This window comes from Colletotrichum lupini, chromosome 1 (genome assembly GCF_023278565.1).
Source record: "Colletotrichum lupini chromosome 1, complete sequence".
Classification (NCBI taxonomy): Eukaryota; Fungi; Ascomycota; class Sordariomycetes; order Glomerellales; family Glomerellaceae; genus Colletotrichum; species Colletotrichum lupini.
In genome coordinates this window covers 6057273-6077513 of record NC_064672.1, presented here as the reverse complement: position 1 = coordinate 6077513, position 20241 = coordinate 6057273, and the positions used below count along the sequence as shown (strand labels likewise).

Below are 20241 nucleotides of genomic sequence, written 5' to 3'. Positions count from 1 at the left end.
TTTTGCGGCCGAACTTTGGTGCACGAATGAGAGATCATATGTGATTTATAGACGAGCGTCACCGTTGGCAACACCAGCACAGCTAGATATTGAGGAATCCAAGCACTTCACCCTGATGTTCAATGTAGGATTCGTTCAAGCGAGATAACGAAACACCAAGTGGGCTCGAGATCCTAGTGTTACCCGCACTTTGCGCACCGGATGCTACCAGTGTACTTCACGCCGAGGATGTTCGTCTTTCAGGAAGTTATCTTACAGACGTTGGTTCATAGATTAAGTACACATAGACATAAGCCTATGTTCGGATGTTAAGATTACCTGTCTTCGTACATCGACTTCAGACTGCGAAGTCGGGTTCGCCACTCATCGATAACTTGGAATTGAACATCTATTTTACATGCTTAGCGGCCCGCACGGAGAAAACCTCCCGAAACACAAAGAATCTGAGTGGCCCAAGGACTCGGTTGTTGGGGGAAATCGAAAGATATTCTTGGCCGAAATCCTTCGCCAGCGAAAAGATTTGTTTGCTGAAGACTCCCCCTGGCATGGCAAACATGCATATGCAGTGGGCTACATCCTTGCACGTGAACCAACGAAGTGATCCATGACATCTTTGATGAATATGAGAGCCTCCGTTAGGAAGCATTTCCGAGGAGAGTTGTGGTTGGAAAAAGGATGCCCATTGCCAAGTGTGATAACCACGAAGACATGGCTCAACGTCTGATCAATCTCAGATGTTAGAACCAACAACTCTTTGGGATTGTTCCGCACATGACATCCTTCAAAAGTTTCAGGAACCCAGTATATCAATGCAGCTTGCACGAGCTGGTCTTTTGCGTTCATCATCTCTCGAACACCGTTCCTGAGAGCGTCAGCATTTCGAAATTTCCGCCATGGCGACGGGCGCAGATGTCGTCTACATCATGATGATCTGAGAGAACTACTAACACTTAGAAAACAGACTTGATTATCACTTCAATGGTCATGAGCCTTGCCTTCTTGGCTACAGGAATGGAAAGTAAGTTCGCATTCATTCCTTCCTTACTATTCTACCTGTCCTGTTTCTCACCGACTTAAGGTAGTGATTGATCTAGGCGTTGCATCGCATTTCTGGCAGGTGACTTACGCAGATTATAACCCCGGGTTTCTCATTGTAAGTTAACTATTGCCCACTAATCATTATTTTGAGTCAGATACGAGCTACTGAGTGGATATCTACGCAAGGCATGCTTCGGAAAGCTGACTCGAATTGACACTAGTACGGCACATGTACCACCGTGACGTATTCTCTCAGTGTTGTACTGGCGAAACTTTCCCTCTTGTTCCTCTACCTACGGTTGTATCCCGATCGAAGCTTTCGAATCATCGTCACCAGTCTCATCGGAATTGTCATCGCTTATTCTGTGGCCTATCAACTGCTGAGCATCTTCGGTTGTCGTCCAATCTACGCATCATGGGACACAGAGGCACTGCAGACTGCCCACTGCGTCGACAAAGAGACTTTTTTTATGATCCTCAGCATCGCAAACATCATTATGGACGTCGTCATACTTCTGCTTCCGCTGAAAATTGTCATTCCACTTTGAATGGCTCGAAGGCAGAAGGTTTCTGTCATTCTAATGTTCGCCACTGGGATATTGTGAGAGCCTTTGCCTCCTTGTTTTCTATCTATATCTTATTCCGTCAAAGTATCACTCCGGTCCTAACTGCTCGTAGTGTTTGTGCATCGGCGATCAAACGGACGATCATCCTTCCATCACTGTTGAAGAGTGCTGGTTACAGCTGGGATGTAGCCGAACAATTCAACTGGTCCTTCCTCGAGGCGAATGCCGGCATTGTGTGCGCCTCGGTCCCTGGGTTGAAGCCTTTCTTTGTCCGATATCTGCCAAGCTTCATTTCTTCACATATCACCGGATCTGCTGACAAGAGCGGAAAGAAGTCATTGCCATACTCCACTGTCATCGAGAATAACAGAAAAAGACACAACATGCAGTCCGAGTCGTATGAATTATAGTCACATGATGATCTTCCAGAAAAGAGTTCGGTAAAAGCAAAATGTAGCGATGACGAAGCTGAGTTATGGTCTGGAAGGAGGTACCGCACGGATATTTTCAGTGAGCGGGAGACAGTTATCGAATCTGAATCAAATCAGCACCGAAGGACCTGTAGCGGAATAGATCATGCGGCTAATGAAGTGACTTCAATGGCGTTAGTCAGTCTCATTTGCGAATAGAAACGATGGTCGAGTCACGCCGTCAACGGCCGCTCGAATTCAAGTCACCCACGAGACCACAGTCTCGTATGATCCCCGAACACAATAATAGCTATCTAGTCAAAGAATTATTCGCAACTACTCCATATTACTTACTTTTGGCATGCTTGAAATACCAGAAACAGCATTGAGGCATAATCGAATGCTCCCACGGGTGAAATGAGGCTCCAAAGCGCCATGAACTTTGGTCTATCCGCACGAGTTGCTACTTCTCACAGCACTTCCCACAACAAGCACCGCTGGAACAAGCATGTGCTGTTCCAGTGTACATAAGAAACAGAGCTACATCAACACCATTGTTCTAGTCCGTCACTTCAGGGTCCGTGCGCACTCTGGATGAAGCAACACGACATGTCGAGCCCTTGATGCAATGCTCGCTGTGGATGAAGAGACGAAGCAACGGCCGCTCCTCCCAGCAACTTACCGACTATCGTGAGTTTGCCAACGCCCTGGTGGTCTAGCGGTATGATTCTTCCTTAGGGTTGTCATTAAACACATCCACTTGGAAGAGGCCCCAGGTTCGAATCCTGGCCAGGGCCCTAACCCTTTTGCCTGATCTCCACTGAATCCGTAGTGGAGCTCAGGGTCCTTTTTGAAGTAGGGCCGATGGTTCTCTACCAAGGATACGGAAGGTTTGTGCTTGCCATGGGAAACTACGTGTGGAACACCTATCAATTTCTTGGCGTTGGCTGGAGAATCCGACTCATCGGGTGCTCCGTTCTGTTTACTTTATCCATGCTGAAGTAGACAATGCCGAGTAGATGGAGCGAGACAAAGTGACTAAGAGAATAGGGGCCAAGAGGCTGAGTGTGTGCCAAGACAATACGCTACTTACATAAAAGAAAAGGCTCGAATATGCTTAATTGGACGCGTGAGATGTCGCCCCAGATGGTTCCTGGCACGACTGGTTCTATGCGTGCCGCGTATGCAATTTTCATCCGAGCTGGGATGGTTACTAGTCAGTGTCTCACTATGTACGGGAGAGCCAAGTTTGCACTGAGTGTGGGAAATGGTACCTCAGTCGAAGCCGACTACTTGGGCATCTGCCTGGGAATCTATTGACCACTAGGAGTGCGCAGAGAGCGTTTATTACTTCATAATTACATTACTACTGTAGAACTATTGTAGCCCAGGGGATGAAGGATCAGCTGGTAAGAGCTGGCTCAACTGGACTCGATCAACATCGCACTTGAGACGAAGCAAAATACATCCGGATTGGTGGCATCAACATCATGTAAGCATTAAGCGGTGAGTCATCTAGGCTAAGCTAGTCTACAGAAATCTATCAGGGTATCATCTCTATGTTATTAGACAAGTCTGGTTATGCAAAACTTGGGGCAACTAAAGCGTTTTCTTCCAATCCCACTTAGTTGCCATGCCTCGCGAACATGCGATTGTGATGCTACCCAGCCCGAGGGTCACTCCTGCCCAGATCCAGGCGCTAATGTAGCCTACAGAGCGTACGAGTGCGCCGCCAACGGGAGAACCTAGCAACAGAGCAACAGACATTACGGCATAAGCCATACCAAGTCTGGTTCCGATGTACTTCTTGTCCTCCGTGAGAAGAGAAAATGTAGCCGGCTGCAGAGAGAAGAATGCTCCGCTGCTGGTTCCGTAAAAGATGACCGTCACCAACAACGCAGGAGTGTGGGTGACTGCCGAGAGACAGAATGCCGAGATGGATAAGGCCGCTACTGCGACGATGAGCATGTTCATTCGACCGAGTTGAGCGGTGAATAAGATTGGTACGGTGCGGCCGACAATGGATGCGCCGTTGAGGATCGCAAGCAGATACTTGTCGATCTCTGTGCTGACAGCATGCCTTGCCAACGCGTATCCCGGAATGTAGACGAACGGAGTGTACATGCCAAGGAACACGAGGCAGCAGGCGGCCACGAAAAGTAGATACGGGGCGTCTTTGAAGGCAGTGCGGTCAATCAAGGGTCTTCTGAAAGCTGAAGGTTTAGGCGGTTCCATGGTCACGATGGAAATGCTAAGGGTTGTGAGCGCGATCAGCGCCATGGTGCGCACAGTCCAGCGGAAGCCAATTTCTGGCTGTATCGATCTGAAAAGAATCGGCAATACCAGGCTATGAGAACACGATGTTAGTACGGATGGCCAGCCTTAGCCGGCGGGATACTTTCTGAGCCGGAGATTTTTGGTGAGGGAAGACTTACCCGCCAACACCGCTTCCAGCCGCTGCAATGCCGGTTGCCATGGGTAGCTTAGTCGTGAACCACGGCGATAAGATAGCAACTCCCAGCACAGCTAAACTTCCCTGTCCAATGCCGACACAGAGACCTTGTGTTAACAAGAGTTGCCAAAGATTGTGGCTGAGACTCTGGAGGATAGACCCGGTGACGATCAATGTGGTTCCCACCCAGAGAAGTTGCTTGGCGTATCCCAAATCAAAGATGGGGCCGGCAAAGAGGCCCAGAAACACCATCAAGAAACTTTGCAACGAGCCAATTGTGGAAATAGCGAAAGAGCTGTGTTCCTTCAGGAGGTGACCCTCATAGTAGACCTGGAAGGTACCGAAACTGGCAACAAGTCCTGGAATACTGTTAGTTCTGAACGCGCTCATTGCTTGGCTTAATCCCCAAATTGATGCAGGCTATGCGGGAGCCCGCGGGATTTCATTTGCCCCAAAAAGGCAGTGCACAGGACTTGAAATTACTGTATGGGCGGATGGTCCGACTTATGACTTACCCCACGTGTTGAAATAAATGAAAAACGAGCCAAGAACTTGCATCCAGGCTTTCAAGCCTCCATTCGGGGGCCCCGTCGGCTTAGTGGGCGACGGCGGCGGTGACTTGAACTCATCAATACCATCGCTACCGCTCTCTTCATCGAGCTTCTGCATTGGGTCTTCGCCCGGCCCGTAGGGCTTTTCTTTATCGGATGTGTACTCCATGGTTCTCTCAATACGAATAGGTTGGGTAGTATCGACCGCGGTTATTGCTAGCGCTGCAGGCGGCGGTGATGCAACTACCGGGATGGTATGTCGTGCGGTCCTTTCCTCGATTGGTGGACTTGACTGCGGCTGTGGCGTTGGTCGTACTGATTCGTTGTCAAGGCCGGCTTGATTAACAGAGCGAGAGATCATCCAGCGACGACGACGAAATGAATGAATTAACGATAGGTAAAGAGCTTGCTCAGCAGGCCTTTCTGACATCTATCCAGTTCTCCCACCTGAGCAAAAGAACGAGCAACAATGGAAAATTAGCCTTCCATTTTGTTTAAGTACAATAGACGGAGCCCTCCACGGACCCCCCAAAAAGCCGCCTGGGCCTCGCCGCAGCTCGGGTTGCGCCGCCCGCGGTCGCAGGCCACGTTACAGAGACCAGATGGACCTCCAAGTATGTCGTTGTTGCGATGACTTGGGGGAAAGTATAGCGGTAACCTTACCGTTTCCAGGTGGGATGTAAATAACCTGAGGCGAGGGGCCGCGAGTAAAATAAGGTGTAAGTCAGGCACAGTGGCCCTGGCTGTTATTGTTCGGGAAACTTCCAACGTCTCGGAGACCAGACAAGTCTTGACGCGGTCTGAAGAGTCAGAAAGCTTGAGGATTATGGTGGTTCGAGGCCCAATGAGGAAGTCGGATCGGCCAGAGCGGATAGGGATCAACGTTGCAGGCTGCGGTAGACGGAAAACAAAAAGTGTCAGAGTAGTCTATTACTGAACATTTCACTCGTACAATGATGAACTCGCAAGCTACACATCATTTTTGGCATTTATGAGGCGGACTCCCCTAGTCAAATGTGTCCGCAACGAGGGGGGCTTCATCATGTCACATTGCGAGAATCCTCCAACGTCTCGGACCTCTTCTGGAATCTGCGAATGCCAACGGCTTTGAGGCATTTGAACCTCGTCGAAACTTCGGAGTAGTGGAGTTGACGATTGATAATTCTTGTGCGATTATGGTTAGGTTACACTGGGCGGTGAATGAGAAAATGCTTCTTTGAGTCTTTCTGGCCTGTTCGGCCATGGTCCGTCGTTTGGTAGCGTCTTATCAGCTTTTTGGCGTCGTTGTCTGCTATCTGAACGCCGAACTGCAGACAAAATCAGTCCGAGGCTCCTGTTCATAGATAAAAAAGATGCCGAGGCCCTCCTTATGTACGTCTTGGCGCGGTGATCGAAAATCGGGGACTGAATTGTCAACAACGCTGACTTAGCAGTTTATTAGCTAAGAGCCCTGAGAAACAAACCGCAAAATCCCGCTAGTTGCCGCCCTAGTTGCCGGCGCGCGCACCGGTGGGATGAAGAAAACATGAAAATATCTGCCTTTTGCATGACAACCGGAAAAACCGTCGGCGTGGGGGGAGTCTCAGGATGATGACGTGTTTATTCAGGGAAACTACGGAGTATCCCACATTCCTGGTCTGTAACCTGATGTTGGTTCGACTTGGTTCAAGCTTGTCTTCGGTTCGGTTCCGCGCTTTCTGCAGTGCCAGTTCCGAGCCGACGGAACGTGGCGGTCGTCGGGACTCGGAATGGGGTCCCGTAGCGATTGTCTGGAGATCAATGTGGCAGGTCGCAGTAAGGCCGCAGCAACTCCAAATAAAGTTGCAGATTGTGTGCTGAAGAAGCACAACCTAATAATGCTGGGCCCTTTCGCGTTATCAGCTATCAAGAGCCGATAGGTCTTCCTCGGTCTTTTCGGCTCTTCGGTTTCGGTTACGAGTCCCCTGAACAAGCAAGCGATTGAATCGACGCGCAGCGTCACGTTGGGGGCGAACGATAAATGACAACGTATCCGTAATTCGCACAGAGGAAAGCGACGATGTGTGGGCACGATGTGATATATTATCTGCATATGACAGCTCCATGTGCACCGTAACGGGGGCCAACAAGGGAGTTTAGATCACCGTGCCCATCCCAATTGGCTGACGATGATCAATCACATTGCGAGAGGTGTGTGAATACTAAACGTGGGTTTTTGTCTATCCGTAAATTGAGCTATCAGGGGTCTCTCTAAAAAGAATTTCGTTTGCCCGTTTTGGGCGTTCGCTCCAGTAAATCCGGTAATGGTACATCATCTTGTCTAAAAACAAAAACATCATCGTCGCAAAAAACTTGCTTGTCACACCCGTTACTGAGTCAGGTACGACAGGTAATCCTTCCACCCATCTCCTCCGAGACCGACGTAGCCAATGTACATGTCGGGTCTGACGACAACGGTGAAGTCGTCATCGTCCTTCGCCCACTCGGCTGAGAAGGACGTTTCTGGCGATGAAGAATCTTCATTCACAGCGGTCGTACGAGGAGTCTCCGCATTGTGGGGGGCGACGGTGAAGAGTCTGGCCAAATCCTGGAGACCATCTCCCAAGGCGGGACCATTCGACTGTCGTCCAATCTTCAGCACCAAATGCTTGCCATACTTGCCAGCGACAAGATCATACAAGCGCTTCGGCTCTTCTCCGGATGCTGGCGTCAGGAAGACATCCGGACAGCGCCGGCCGGCGGTCCAGATGCCCTGGCTGGGGGCCTCTTGGATCAGGGGGGAGCCAGTGCCATCGTAAGACACGCCCATGCCTAAGGTATTAGTTGGTGAAAGAAGATTAGCCGAAGATTCTTGCCGCTACGCAGCATGCTTGAAGACTGCTAGGTTTCGGGAGCGTGGAGAAACGTGGAGTAGAGGGATTGTCGCATGGTAGGGTGGTCTAGGGATTCTGGAAGGACTTCCCGAATCTGCAGTGGTCTCCATGTCCCATCCATGAAGGGGGCCAGACACTCAAACAGAGTTTAGGAGAACAGAAGCGCAGCCCTAAGAGGACTCCGGCTCGGGGACTTAGGAGGGGGGGGGAAGCTAGGAGAATACAGCGCAATAAACATGCAAGACAAGCTTACCTGTGATGTACCCAGCGTTTTTCTCGATTGTGGAGACGTACTCCTTTGCCGTTCGAACTGTGTCTCTGACAAGCTTCGCTGCAACGTCGATGACGCCCTGGGCAACGGTGCGCCGCTCAATGTCGTAGCTCCTGATCAGCTTATCAGCCGCGTCAGGGCTGAGCTTGTCGTTTGTGATGGCTTGTGCCAGCCTCCATGATAGCGCAAACGCGTCGGCAATACCGGTGTTGAGGCCTTGGCCACCGTTCACCGAGTGAACGTGCGCTGCATCACCTGCCAAGATAATGCGGCCGCCTCCGTTCTGAGAGACGAATGTCGATGCAATACGCTCCTTGACTGTATGCAGTGTCAGCTATCTTCATGTAACAGCATTTGGATGGCATGTTGCAAGAGCGGGCTATGCCGCCGGCTCGCTGTGCCAGGGTGCCGCTTACCATCAAACGTGCTGAACCACTCCGTCTTCTTGAAGTCCACTCGGTGAGGAGCCATGTGCTCGCGGATGGAATTCTCGGCCTTCTCCTGCGTGATCTCGCCATCAAGCAGGATGTAGAATCTGGCCATGCCACGCTCCCGGGGGATCCACGAGACTCGGCTCTGGCCGTTTAGCTGAAACGTAATGATCTCGGAGCAGACGGGGAACGACGTGTCAATGAAAGTGTCCAAAACGGCCCAGATCATCTCGGGCTTGGTCCCGGTGAAGGTGATTCCCAGCGTGTTGCGGACTGTGGAGCGAGCGCCATCGGCTCCCACCGCATACTTGCTGCGGATCACTCGCCCCTTGTTTGTTGTCGTCACCACGCCGTTCTTGTCCTCTGAGATAGAAGTGACGACTTCGCCAAAGCAGACGGGCGTCTTGAGTCTCTCTGCAAGGACCTTCTCGACAGCGGGCTGGCCAATCATCAGGAAGTTCTTGCGGAAGCAGTGCTCAAGACCAGTCCACCATTGGCTTTGGCGCGACTTGAATTCACCATCCGCAAAGGTTGAACTCGCTGCAAATTGTGTCAGCTTTTGCGTTCTCATCAAATCAGGAAGGTGGTTCAGAGCCTACTATTGCAGGTGATGCCTTGTGAGATAAGGTCGTCAAGGATGCCAACGACTTCAAGAGCTTGTTGGGTACGAGCGTTGAGTGCATCGGCTCTGCCCAATTCAAGAGGCGCATTCTTGCTGTCTGTTTTGCGTGTTAACACTGAAGCTTAACTTGAAGAGCTTATCTTCGCCAACTTACCAATAATGCATACCTTCACACCAAGCTGCTCTGCGAGGTAGCCGGTGAGAAGACCAGTTGGCCCGCCTGCACCCTTGAGTCAGATTTCATTGTCTACTCATCTGTGTAAGTCGGCAGGAATACTCACCGCCAATGATGGCCAGATCGACCTCGGTTTCAAGAGTCTCGCGAGGAATAGAGCCCATGATTACTGACTGAATGTTACTTGCGCGTGGTGTCAAGAGAGGTTGTGAGAGTGAATGACAAAGGTTAAAGTTGATGCAGTGATGTTGGTCGCAAGGGTTCAGCTCCGTGTAAGTCGTCAATGTCCAAGATAAGTATAGTTATTGGTAGGATTGCCCGAGTACGATGAGTTCGGAAGAAAAAAATCTGAAATGCAGGTCGAACGACTACCGATTACTAAATCGATCGGATCAGGGGCATAGGCATTGTCTTACGCGGAACCAGCAGGTATTGTTCGATGGGTGGCTTACTTGATATCTGACATCAATTGTCAATAGGTGTACGACACAGGGAAGAAGCTCACAGAGGCCAACTGCTGTTAGGGTCTAAAAGAGGAATTACTGAAATCTGCCCTTCCCTCGAGGTGTACTACCAGCGCTCTATATATGCCTGAGCTGCTCCTTTGTTGCTTGGTCCCCCTCTTTATGCCCCCCTAAGCTATCCCTTAACCGACGAGGCCTGACCGGCGAGGCCTGACATCAATGAACCAAGGCCAAGTCCGGGACTACTTACGGTCGACGGCCGAAGAGTGCGCCGTGCCTTGAGCCGAGCCCCCTCCGGTGTGACCGATGCTCGAAGCAATACCGCGGATAATCGTCTGATATCGGAGCGCGCCGGGGTTCTTCCTGACCTGGAATCGAATGCTACGCATCGACCACACACGACTGTGGATGCACTCCGCAAAGAGCAATCGACCTTACAAACCTGAATGTTGTTCCGACGATCTTAATGTGACATGCCACGACATGCCAATGTAGCAATGCAGCTGTAATCCCGGCTATCTGGCTAGACCTGCCCAAGTGAGGAATCTGCGCCGTGGTACTCCCAATCTTTCGCCATGCCATCCCAGGCATCGTGTCACGGTCCAGAAAGCCGATCGGGAAAGGCGCGTTTTTGCTCTCCTCGGGGGGCCCCTGTCCCCACAGCCGCGGGAGGATCCTGCCGGTGCGGAATCTGGCCCCCTACTAGTCGGGGTCTACGACTATGTTCAACGGTTCAGCCATCCATCTGCCGCGGCTTGACCTGGGATGAACCAGACTGTCAATAGCCTAGCCTGACGTTGGTGGCTCGATTCTTTGTCTGTTTTCACACAAGTGGTACCCTCCCCACACTGGTACGCCTCCCAGAGGATCCAAACCAGGATCTTTTCACCTTCCCTTGACGACTCCCGCGCGGCTGCAACTTAGATCTTGCACTGGCCAGTGGCCACACACTTGATTCCTCCTTCGAGTCTTCAGCCGGCTATGTCAGGCAGGTGTCCACCGTGACGTGGGTCGTTTAGCTGTCAGCCCTTCAAACTTGGTCCATGTCCGATGGAGCGCATGAGTTTCCTGATCCTGATGGGGCCGTTCCTGGGTAGTGGGGTGGCGGCACTGACTCAATCGACGATGGAAGCCGGGTGAAGATTAGGAAAAACAATCAAGAGTACTCCGTATGCTACGTAGAGTACGAAAAAAAGAAAAGAAAAGAAGGTCATGCATGGTATGACATCCTTCGACAGGGCCACGATGCCGGGTGCATATTGATTCCGTGGGCAAATCCTTACCATCTTACCATCCTTCTAGACGTTTTGCTATTGACCCCTAGTGGCGACATTGTGTATCGAACAACCACGGGAATTGTGGATGAAGAGGACCGGAATAAGACCGTTATGGGCCTTGATATGGGGGATGGCCAGATGTGACCTGACGCAGCTCCGAGCCCATCACGGCCAGTGCCGCGACTTGGCCCGCTGCTCCTTGCCATTACCCTTTCCCTGTGATCGTCATCTCCGAGCAAGTCTGTATGCAGATGCAACGTTGGCAGGCTATGCTACGAAAGGAAGCTGGATATAAGCCGGTTGCGTCTCCCGAGACTTTGGAAGGTTTTTCTCTACTAGACCAGGCTCAAATTGCATTAAGACCCAGCTGCATCTGCCAGCCTTAAACTTACTTTGATCGTCGTTTATCTTGTTAATCAAGCCTCCATTACCCTAACCTCTTCATACCTTTTCAGTCCTCTTCGCCTCTACTTCAGCCACATTCAACGACATGCCTTCTCTTGTAGAAACACCGGTTCGCCAACCGTCACCAGAGGTTCAGCTCATCTCAAAGGTGGCACCTCAGATGATGGACGACGAAGCCCTCTCAAAAGCAGCCGACATTCTCGACATCATCTGCCGCTACCGCCTTAGACGCCCACACGAAACATGCCCTGCCCAGCTTGAGGGCAGACTGGGCTTCCTCTCCCAGATCTACAGAAAAGTCAAGACACAGAGCCCCATCCGCATGTGCCTTCCTGCTTTCCCTTTCAAGTCGCCCAACACAAAGGACAAGGTCCTCAGCCGTCTGCCGGATAAGGCTGAGGAGTTCTCTCTCGCCAACCTCAACGGTCTCTGCTCTGCAATCAAGGACATCTACGAGCCCGGCGCGAAGTTGACCATCATTTCTGACGGTCTTGTGTACAACGACCTTCTCGGTGTTCCCGACAAGGAGGTTTGGTCATATGGAGAGACCCTCCGCGACATTGCTGCCGAGAAGAACCTGCTCAACATCGACTTTTCGCGCCTTCAGGATCTTGTTCACCTTCCTCACCTCCCTAACAAGCTTGAGGAGATCACATATGTTGCGAACGCTACCAACTTCCGCCGCGCCCTTCTTAACACCTTTGGCCGATCTGACTACGACCCCTCCACCGAGATCTCCAAGAACGAAGATACCTGCCTGACATATCGCGGATACATCAAGTTCCTCGAGACCGATTTGCGCCATGTCTACCCCGTCGGAGAGGACCGATCCAAGACCAAGTTCAAGACTGGCATCGAGTACATCTCCAAGCAGATGCTGCAGCGTGGTGATGTAAGTTGCAACATGATATCAACAGCTTTTTTCAACTATTAAGTTTCCAAACACAGGCCTTTGCTCGCGCCGTCCGTGAGAACTTCCGCGACCACATCCGCCTCTCCATTCACCCCTCCACCGGCGAGAACAAGATCTCCATCAGCCCTCTTCCCACCTCTTCCTACTACACCACTCCCTGGCACTGCTCGATCGCCTTCGACCTGAGCGGCGCCATTACCACTGGCCCCCGCGCCGACTTCGAGAACGACCCCAAGTACGAGCTCGTCTACGAGGAGGGAAGACCTAGCTACTTCCGCGAGAAGAGCGAATTGATGCAGTGGAAGTCGGACGTCGTCTTTGAGCCCATGTACCCCTGCGGTCTCCTCATCCGCCCGGCCCCCGGCTCCAAGAAGCTCTCCATCCACGACGTTGAGGCCAAAAAGGTCCGCGCTTTGTCCGAGGTCAACTCACCCGTTGTCATGAGAGGATTCACCAAGACCAAGGATCGCGACTTGTTCGTCAAGAAGTCGGAGGAGTTCGGCACTCCCTTGCCATGGAAGTTTGGTCTCGTCCTGGAGGTGAAGGACCAGGGTGCCGATACCCGTGGTCTGAACAACGTTCTGTCAGCCGAGTGGATGCCATTCCACTTCGATGGGCTGTTCAAGACCCACAAAGTGCCCCAGGCGGACGGAACTGAGAAGCTTCTTCCCAACCCTCCCAAGTAAGTTACATCCCCGCTGTGGCGAACTTGTCAAGCGAAAACCTTCATGAGCTTCTTTCCCTAACACACCGAAAACAGGTTCCAGTTTTTCACCTCCATCACACCCTCACCGAGTGACACCGGCTTCACCCTCTTCACGCCCTCCAGACTTCTCTTCCAGAACCTGCCTCCTCACCTGTCTGTGGATAGACTGAGAGAGCTCACCTGGAGCGTCCAGACTAGCTCCTTCGACTCTACCAAGATGGGTGGCCTTCCTCTCGTCGTCGACCACCCCACGACCGGAGAGCCCTGCATCCGATATCACGAGCCTTGGCCCCAGTCCAAGACTGCCTTTAACGCCACTGACGTGGTCATCGAGGGCGTGAGCGAGAGCGAGAGCACCGAGATCTGCAACATCATTGACTCCCTCCTCCACGACAGAAGAAACACCCTCTACTTCTCCTGGCAACAGGGTGATCTGCTGGTCAGCGATAACATCCTGGCCATGCACACCCGCAGTGATTTCACGGCTGGCTCTCCCAGAGAGATGTGGCGCATTCACTTTGATTAAGGAACGAATTGTTTGATCTTGGGACTGTTTTGATATGCAAGGAAAAGTTTGGAAAATTGGCATTAGTGGTGTTAGTTTAGGATTCCCTCTCTGTTCTGATTAAGCTCGGCATAGATACATTTTAGTCTGAAGCGATTGAATCGAATTTTGTCTGATAAATTACAAAGAGTGTGTCAAGTACCGATGTCAGTGGCTGGATGAGATCCAGAGGCAAATTTGATTGCCGTATAATACTACGTGGCGTGATCTTAGTTTCATGTTACCACGGTACGGACGTGAACAACAGACAAATGATTGGTGATTTTAAAAGGAAAATCATCAACCAGACTCTAAAGGCCATCATTAATCACGTCACTTGAGCATGATGCATACTTGATATCTTGACCAAGACATCCTTAAAGTCTGACGATCTCGACTCGGAATCAAACTCTGGGACTGGATCCTCTCGGAGAAGCTTTGAGGTGTGCGATGTTCTTCTGGGACTTCATATTCGAAGTTACGATGACCATGCATCTGAGACGCTGATACGACAAGAAGAACTTGTCATTGGGTTGCATCATAATACTGTGCAAGAAGCCAAATGTCACGTCTGTTATGTTGTCGCTGGTAAGTAGATCACGCCACGGCTATGCCGTAGTTGCAATGGCGGAGAATACCAGCCGTCCTCCTAGGCACTTCCGGCATGTGGGCAGATGTCAAGCGTTTACTCTGGAAAACATTCGGAAATTTTAGGAAGACACGTCCTCATATGGTGAAACATGCCGGTTCATGGGTGAGATGCATTATTGCGGATAGCTGTAGTCACCATAACCCACCTACATGAGTTTGCTACTACTCGCTTGTGGATCCATTGTTGGCCAGGCTGTACAGTTCACCGTACTACCGTAAACCCATAAAGTCTAGGCTCTAGAGACTTTGTCAAGCCCACTTTTCGTGCCCTCGAATAGAAAGCAGGTCAAGTATAGCAGTGCGTAAGCATGTGTAAGGTTCGGAGATTCAGCCGCCCAACGAGATATTGCCGGGGACGGGCCGTAAACCGCTGTCCGAAGCCAAGACACTAGGTTGCCGAAACCCCGGCCGCGGCAAAGGTTTTTCTTCGACTCTGGAGCCACAAGATGCTTGCAGATTGTGAATATGATAAGGTACAATGCTGCATGCAATGTGACGAGCCAGGGTTCAAAGAACATGTTGGGGCCGGGGCCCTGCCACGCAAACCTGCAAACCCGCAGCACAACCAACACCTGTTGCCCCCCCTGAGCAAACATTGGCTAAGGAACACATACCTCTTCGGGCTAGCGATTATACGAACATCGAGGACGCGTACGGATACAGGTAACGGACATGTTTTATTCCTATCTATCCGCCCCAACAACGAAATGGAGCCGGAATACTCCCCACACTACACTCGAAGCCAGCTAAACGTGTCTTCGTGGCACAGTCTTGATCAGCAGGGGTTCCGTGACTACGGCTGAAACCCATTCCTTTCTCTTTGGAAGTTGCACTGGTTGCCAGTCTGCATTATTTAGTCCTGCAACCTGCGCAGGTCTATGTCGTTCAGTGGCAGGACTGATTTCAAAGTTTGCGACCATCTTCGCGACACTCATGTACAATTCTAGGTACGAAAAGCTGAGGTTTCTTGTCAGTGACTGTATGCCCATTTGGGGTCACGGCACTTACTGATTTGCGATACAAGTGTTTGCGCCTTTAGAGAATGCAATGTAAAACTTGTCTCGTAGTACATCCTCTGTAGTGTTCAAGCCGTAATCATCTATCCAGCGATAGGGATTAAACAACTCTGGATTCGGGTACGCATACTTGTCTCTGAGGTACCAGACCGGTGATGAAGTTACAATAGTCTGTGGAACACATTGACCGTTAGAGATGGTAATGAATCACTAAACATGCCACTGTGGTGACTTACGCCTTCGGGAACAAAATTTCCACATAGCTCAACACCACCCTTGGGAACCACACGGGGCAACATCGCCACAGATGCACCAGCCCAACGAATGCCTTCTTTGACACAAGCTCTCAAGCGAGGGATGTTTTCTAAAGTATTGAAATCCGTGGGAAATCCGCGGGATGCTAGGTCTTTATACAACTTCTGCTGATAAGTCGGGTTCCAGGAAAGGGCATAGAGGATATGGGCGAGGGATGCAGAGGTGGTGTCGGTCCCAGGTCCCAGGTTCTCCTTGGCCTCTGATAGGGCAGTCTGAGTCGGCACGCCAGCTGAAACCATGACGTTGAGCAGATTGGGAAATTGTGACTTTCGGCCTGGATCTTTGTTTCGGACCCAAGCTTTGTGCGTCCACTTCTCGAATTAGTACGCTAACAAGTTTCGTATCTTTTGAACGAACCTCGTCGTATTGCCGTAGTCCCTTTTTAGAGGATGTACGCAAGCCTTCCATATGACACAAGAAGTCTTCTACTCTCACCCAGATTGAGTACAGAAGCGGGAAGTTCATCATCTACATGGTCAGCTTTGTCTAGACTTCACAAGTTCCAAGACCCTAAGACGTACCAGAGGTAAAAATGTCGCTTTTTCATCGTTCTTTGATATAAGAGCAACTTCTTCTCCTTTTGACCAGGCAGACACGGCCGACAAGGCTTCACCGAATGAGAAATCCGCTTGAGAAGTCAGCTGACGAACGCAGAGCCGGGTCATACCGTGGCGTCTCACATATGATATCTGCCTCAAGAGCACGGCAGGCAGGGCCTATGTCAAAAGAGACGCTTCTTCTTTCGACTGCCGAGACAAAATTATCAATATGATGAAGCATTAACCCTTCAAGCTTCTCAATATTGCTGCGGCTGAAGAGTTGACCAAGAATTCTCCGCCTCTTGGAATGCTCTTGAGGATCTCTACGGGCTGTTAGGACATAAACAGAAAGGCTACGTTTCTTTCAGAAGGGTTGTAACGAACGTGATAGAGAAGAGTGCGGGATGTTCATCTTGGACGAATTCTCCGTAGTTTCGGGGATCTTTCGCAAATCCGCTATTGACTTTATGGACTGTATCGTAGATGTCGATGGAGTAGAACGATAGCTCATTGGGACCAATTCGGATAAGAGGTCCTAGGAGGACAATAGGATCAGTTGCCACCCGTGTCAATGGTTTGAGGGGGAAAACGGAGCTACCTAGGGTCTCATGCAATCTTGGAAGTTCAAGGGTGACGTTGCCTCGGTGTTCTTGACGAAAAGCCCAGATCAACCTCGAATAGTCTGCTCCCCATCCAGCATTAGGAATACGAGATAGGGGAGATGCGTGAGCTTTGGTGACGGTCTGGAGAGTGTCAATCGTCCGTTCAAGTTGAAGATTTGAGCCCTTTGAGATGATAAATACCTTGAACGCTGTCACCACCACAATGCATAGAGCAACCAGCGAAGTCAGAACGAGGATCGCCATTCTAGCATTGAACCTTCAGTTTCCCAAGAGAGTTTCGAAGTGAGAGTCACAAGATGTCGGCGCCAATGAAGTTCGCCCAATTTTCTCAATTTCATATCTACGGTGAATACTGAACCCTGAGCATCTAGAACGTCGAAGAACTACTCAAGACTGACCGTGTCCTGTGATCCAATGCGTCACGTTCTTTGAGTGCCGATTGCGTGATGGACCTGATGCCCGAAACCTATCGTACCATCCCCCAACTGGCAGTCAACCCGGGGTTGCTTACGTTGACCTGATTGGCAGGGGCACGCGGAGCGCGGCGACATCCCAATCTAATCTCAACCTCCGAAGAAAAAGAGAGAAATATGGCGGTAAGTGAAGAGAGAAAGATGCTATCATTGCCAAAGGCGGAGTATATCAGTCCCTCAGTGTGTGGATGGTTGTGATCGTCTCTCAACGTTTGTCAAACCCGGCCTGATGCTACATGTACTTACTCAGCGCCCCATTGTGCGATGTGTTAGTAGTGTAGAGTATTATATCATGGAGCAAGCAGAGGACTTGAAACCACAAGTCCGGGTGTAATGTTGTTCAAAGCACACATTATACTACATCTAATAGCAAATTATCTGTTCATCGACCTGTCTAAAGACTCATCTCGTTTGGTGTCACCAAGTTGCTGCTAAGGCTATTTCGTACGATTTACCGATGCCGTCATTCAGTCCCACATCACGCGACTAAGTAAGTCAGCCATTGGCACATGCGGCAATCATTGGAAGATTCGTATTTCTTCACACGCAAAAGCCGAACATTTCCGTCCCACTAATTAGATTTTTCAACGGCCCCTGGGCGGCCCGAATACTCCATCTCCCATAAGACGACGTCCCCTCCATCCGCATTTGTTCGCTCCGACGTCGCTAATTCGCTCAGCTTGGACCAACATCGAGAACATCATCAACATGGCTGCGACTGAGCGCCAAGACGAAGGCGTCGCCAAGAACGCGAACACCTTCCAGAGCGACGCAGAAGATGAGTCTTCAAAAGATGCCCGGGTCTTGGTGAGCAACACACAGCATGAAAGCATTGCATTTCAGTCAGCTAACCGCAGAATCGGCAGGAAAACCTAGGCTACAAGCCGGTGAGCAGACGATTTCAAAAGTCAGCCCATCTCACACAAATAACTCATTCTTCTAGGTGCTGCACCGGACATTCAATACGTTCCACAACTTTGCGACAACGTTCGGTACGCCGTATCCAGTCTGCTGGTTCTCTTCGTCATTTCTGATCTCGTTTAGCTGCCCTCTACTTCATTGGTGGAGTCCGAGTGACATTCTCTACCGGCATTGCTGCTGGAGGTAACCTGGCTTACTGGTAGGTGCTAGTGTCTGCACTCACCGATGTGCATTTGCAACGTCTTACATTCAGATAGGACGAGTTTCATCGTAACTTGCGTCTTTACCTTCATCACCGCCGCAGTCGTTGCAGAGATCTGCTCCTCTCTACCCTTGGCGGGATCCATCTACCTATGGGCTGCTGAAGCTGGCGGACCCCGATTTGGCAGATTCTTCGGCTTCATCGTCGCATGGTGGAGTACCACAGCATGGACAACTTTTTGTGCGAGTAAGTTGACAACAACTTCTGAGGCATCTTCCCAATCTGAGTCACTGATCCCTCTCAGGCAACACACAAGCCGCTGTGAACTACATGCTTTCGGTAAGTGATGGCACAAAGAACTGACTTCTCTGTAACAGTCTCTGACTTTGCAACAGGAGATTGTTGTCTTCAATCTCGACTTCCCTTCTGACTCCTCAAGCGTCAAATTTCGCGCTGTTCAATGGATCACTACAGAGGTCATGCTGGCCTTGGCTGCCATCTGGAACCTCCTGCCTCGTGAGACCACCTAGACTCCTATGTGCCATCATTGACAAGCTAACAAAAGCACAGCCCGCTACTTTAAATGGATCTTCTACTTGTCGACCGGGTTCGTGTTGCTGGACTTTGTTCTAAACATGGTCTGGCTACCGGTCGCGACAAGCAAGAGCGAGTACGGCTTCCGATCTGCCCATGATGCTTTCATGACCACCTACAACGGGACCGGCGCTCCGGCCGGTTGGAATTGGTGTCTCTCGTATCTCGCTACTGCCGGTATTCTCATCGGATTCGACGCGTCGGGGCACGTTGCGGAGGAGACCAAGAATGCAAGCGTCGCTGCCGCTCGCGGCATCTTTTGGAGTACCGTGGTCAGCGGGATTGGCGGCTTTGTTGTCGTGATATTATTTCTGTTCTGCGTCGTAAGTTTATGCTCTTCTCAAATGCAGCGCAGGAACGAACCCTGCTAATGGAATTTGACACAGCCTGATGCGGACACCCTTTTCTCTTTTGGCGGCGCCCAGCCATTTGTACCATTGTATGCAGCCATTCTCGGAGAGGGAGGCCACATTTTCATGAACATCGTTTGCATTGTCGCACTGTGGTTTGTAAGTCATCTTTGTCTTTTCTCGTACCTTATTCCCGTGTCTATTGAATAACGTGCTGACCCTCGCTTAGAACACTGCGATTGCAATTCTGGCGGCGTCGCGTCTGGTGTTCGCCGTGGCACGAGACGGAGTTCTCCCTTGGTCTCCTTGGGTTGCCAAAGTTGTCGATGGCCAACCCCGAAACGCCGTCTTGGTCGTCTGGGGTGTGGCCTCTGTCATCACCTGCACGATTCTTCCGTCATCAGTGGCCTTTACTTCCCTCGTCTCGGCTGCGGGTGTTCCTTCAGCCGCAGCTTACGGTCTGATCTGCCTTTGTCGCCTTTTCCTGACACCAAAGCAATTCCCGAAGCCTGCTTGGAGTCTCGGACGCCTGAGCAAGCCTTTCCAGGCAATTGCTGTCTTGTGGAACGGCTGGGTCGTTGCTGTGCTGTTCTCGCCCTATGCTTTTCCGGTTGAGGCATCGACACTCAACTATGCCCCGGTCATCATGGGCATCGTCACAATCTTCGCTATTCTTTCTTGGTGGTTCATTCCTGCAGAAAGATGGCTACCGTCTCAAAGAATCCAGGAGACGTTGCTTGCGGGAGAACGTCCGGTTGAAGAGTAGGCAGCAGAGTGCTGTCTGCGAGAAGATGGTAGCAAACACTTGCTCACCGGATAATTGTAATTCAACAGAAATCTCTAATTAGTTAAGATACTTAGGCATTGTAATCGAAAATAA

At 50.8% G+C, this 20241-nt stretch overlaps 6 protein-coding genes and 1 non-coding gene across 7 annotated transcripts; 4 read left to right on the top strand and 3 right to left on the bottom strand.

Annotated features, from left to right (window-relative positions):
* Window positions 1–978: 978 nt before the first annotated feature.
* CLUP02_01810 (uncharacterized protein) lies at window positions 979–3341 on the top strand (the record flags this gene model as incomplete). The annotated part of the gene is made up of 12 exons (XM_049280847.1): window positions 979–1018; window positions 1083–1153; window positions 1260–1571; window positions 1598–1659; window positions 1717–2001; window positions 2062–2114; window positions 2218–2299; window positions 2446–2524; window positions 2578–2704; window positions 2847–3015; window positions 3161–3230; window positions 3294–3341. The coding sequence occupies 12 exons, from the start codon at window positions 979–981 to the stop codon at window positions 3339–3341; spliced, it is 1398 nt and encodes a 465-aa protein (XP_049136804.1).
* On the top strand, window positions 2719–2811 carry CLUP02_tRNA020. The gene has a single exon. It is a non-coding gene; the product is annotated as a tRNA-Pro (tRNA).
* Window positions 3342–3613: 272 nt separating the features above from the next.
* CLUP02_01809 (major facilitator superfamily transporter) lies at window positions 3614–5447 on the bottom strand (the record flags this gene model as incomplete). The annotated part of the gene is made up of 3 exons (XM_049280846.1): window positions 3614–4361; window positions 4450–4825; window positions 4982–5447. The coding sequence occupies 3 exons, from the start codon at window positions 5445–5447 to the stop codon at window positions 3614–3616; spliced, it is 1590 nt and encodes a 529-aa protein (XP_049136803.1).
* Window positions 5448–7364: 1917 nt separating this feature from the next.
* Window positions 7365–10221, bottom strand: CLUP02_01808 (FAD monooxygenase; the record flags this gene model as incomplete). Its single annotated transcript, XM_049280845.1, has 7 exons — window positions 7365–7807; window positions 8123–8458; window positions 8557–9111; window positions 9171–9290; window positions 9348–9413; window positions 9475–9537; window positions 10083–10221. The coding sequence occupies 7 exons, from the start codon at window positions 10219–10221 to the stop codon at window positions 7365–7367; spliced, it is 1722 nt and encodes a 573-aa protein (XP_049136802.1).
* A 1378-nt stretch (window positions 10222–11599) lies between these two features.
* Window positions 11600–13659, top strand: CLUP02_01807 (taurine catabolism dioxygenase TauD; the record flags this gene model as incomplete). The annotated part of the gene is made up of 3 exons (XM_049280844.1): window positions 11600–12406; window positions 12463–13109; window positions 13188–13659. The coding sequence occupies 3 exons, from the start codon at window positions 11600–11602 to the stop codon at window positions 13657–13659; spliced, it is 1926 nt and encodes a 641-aa protein (XP_049136801.1).
* A 1415-nt stretch (window positions 13660–15074) lies between these two features.
* Window positions 15075–17064, bottom strand: CLUP02_01806 (cytochrome P450; the record flags this gene model as incomplete). The annotated part of the gene is made up of 6 exons (XM_049280843.1): window positions 15075–15285; window positions 15337–15515; window positions 15581–15970; window positions 16181–16287; window positions 16340–16521; window positions 16583–17064. 6 exons carry the CDS (start codon window positions 17062–17064, stop codon window positions 15075–15077), a joined length of 1551 nt encoding a protein of 516 aa, XP_049136800.1.
* Window positions 17065–18002: 938 nt separating this feature from the next.
* CLUP02_01805 (uncharacterized protein) lies at window positions 18003–20127 on the top strand (the record flags this gene model as incomplete). The annotated part of the gene is made up of 10 exons (XM_049280842.1): window positions 18003–18101; window positions 18161–18181; window positions 18238–18286; window positions 18339–18414; window positions 18473–18663; window positions 18722–18756; window positions 18813–18933; window positions 18988–19334; window positions 19398–19520; window positions 19591–20127. The coding sequence occupies 10 exons, from the start codon at window positions 18003–18005 to the stop codon at window positions 20125–20127; spliced, it is 1599 nt and encodes a 532-aa protein (XP_049136799.1).
* Between the last annotated feature and the right edge of the window lie 114 nt (window positions 20128–20241).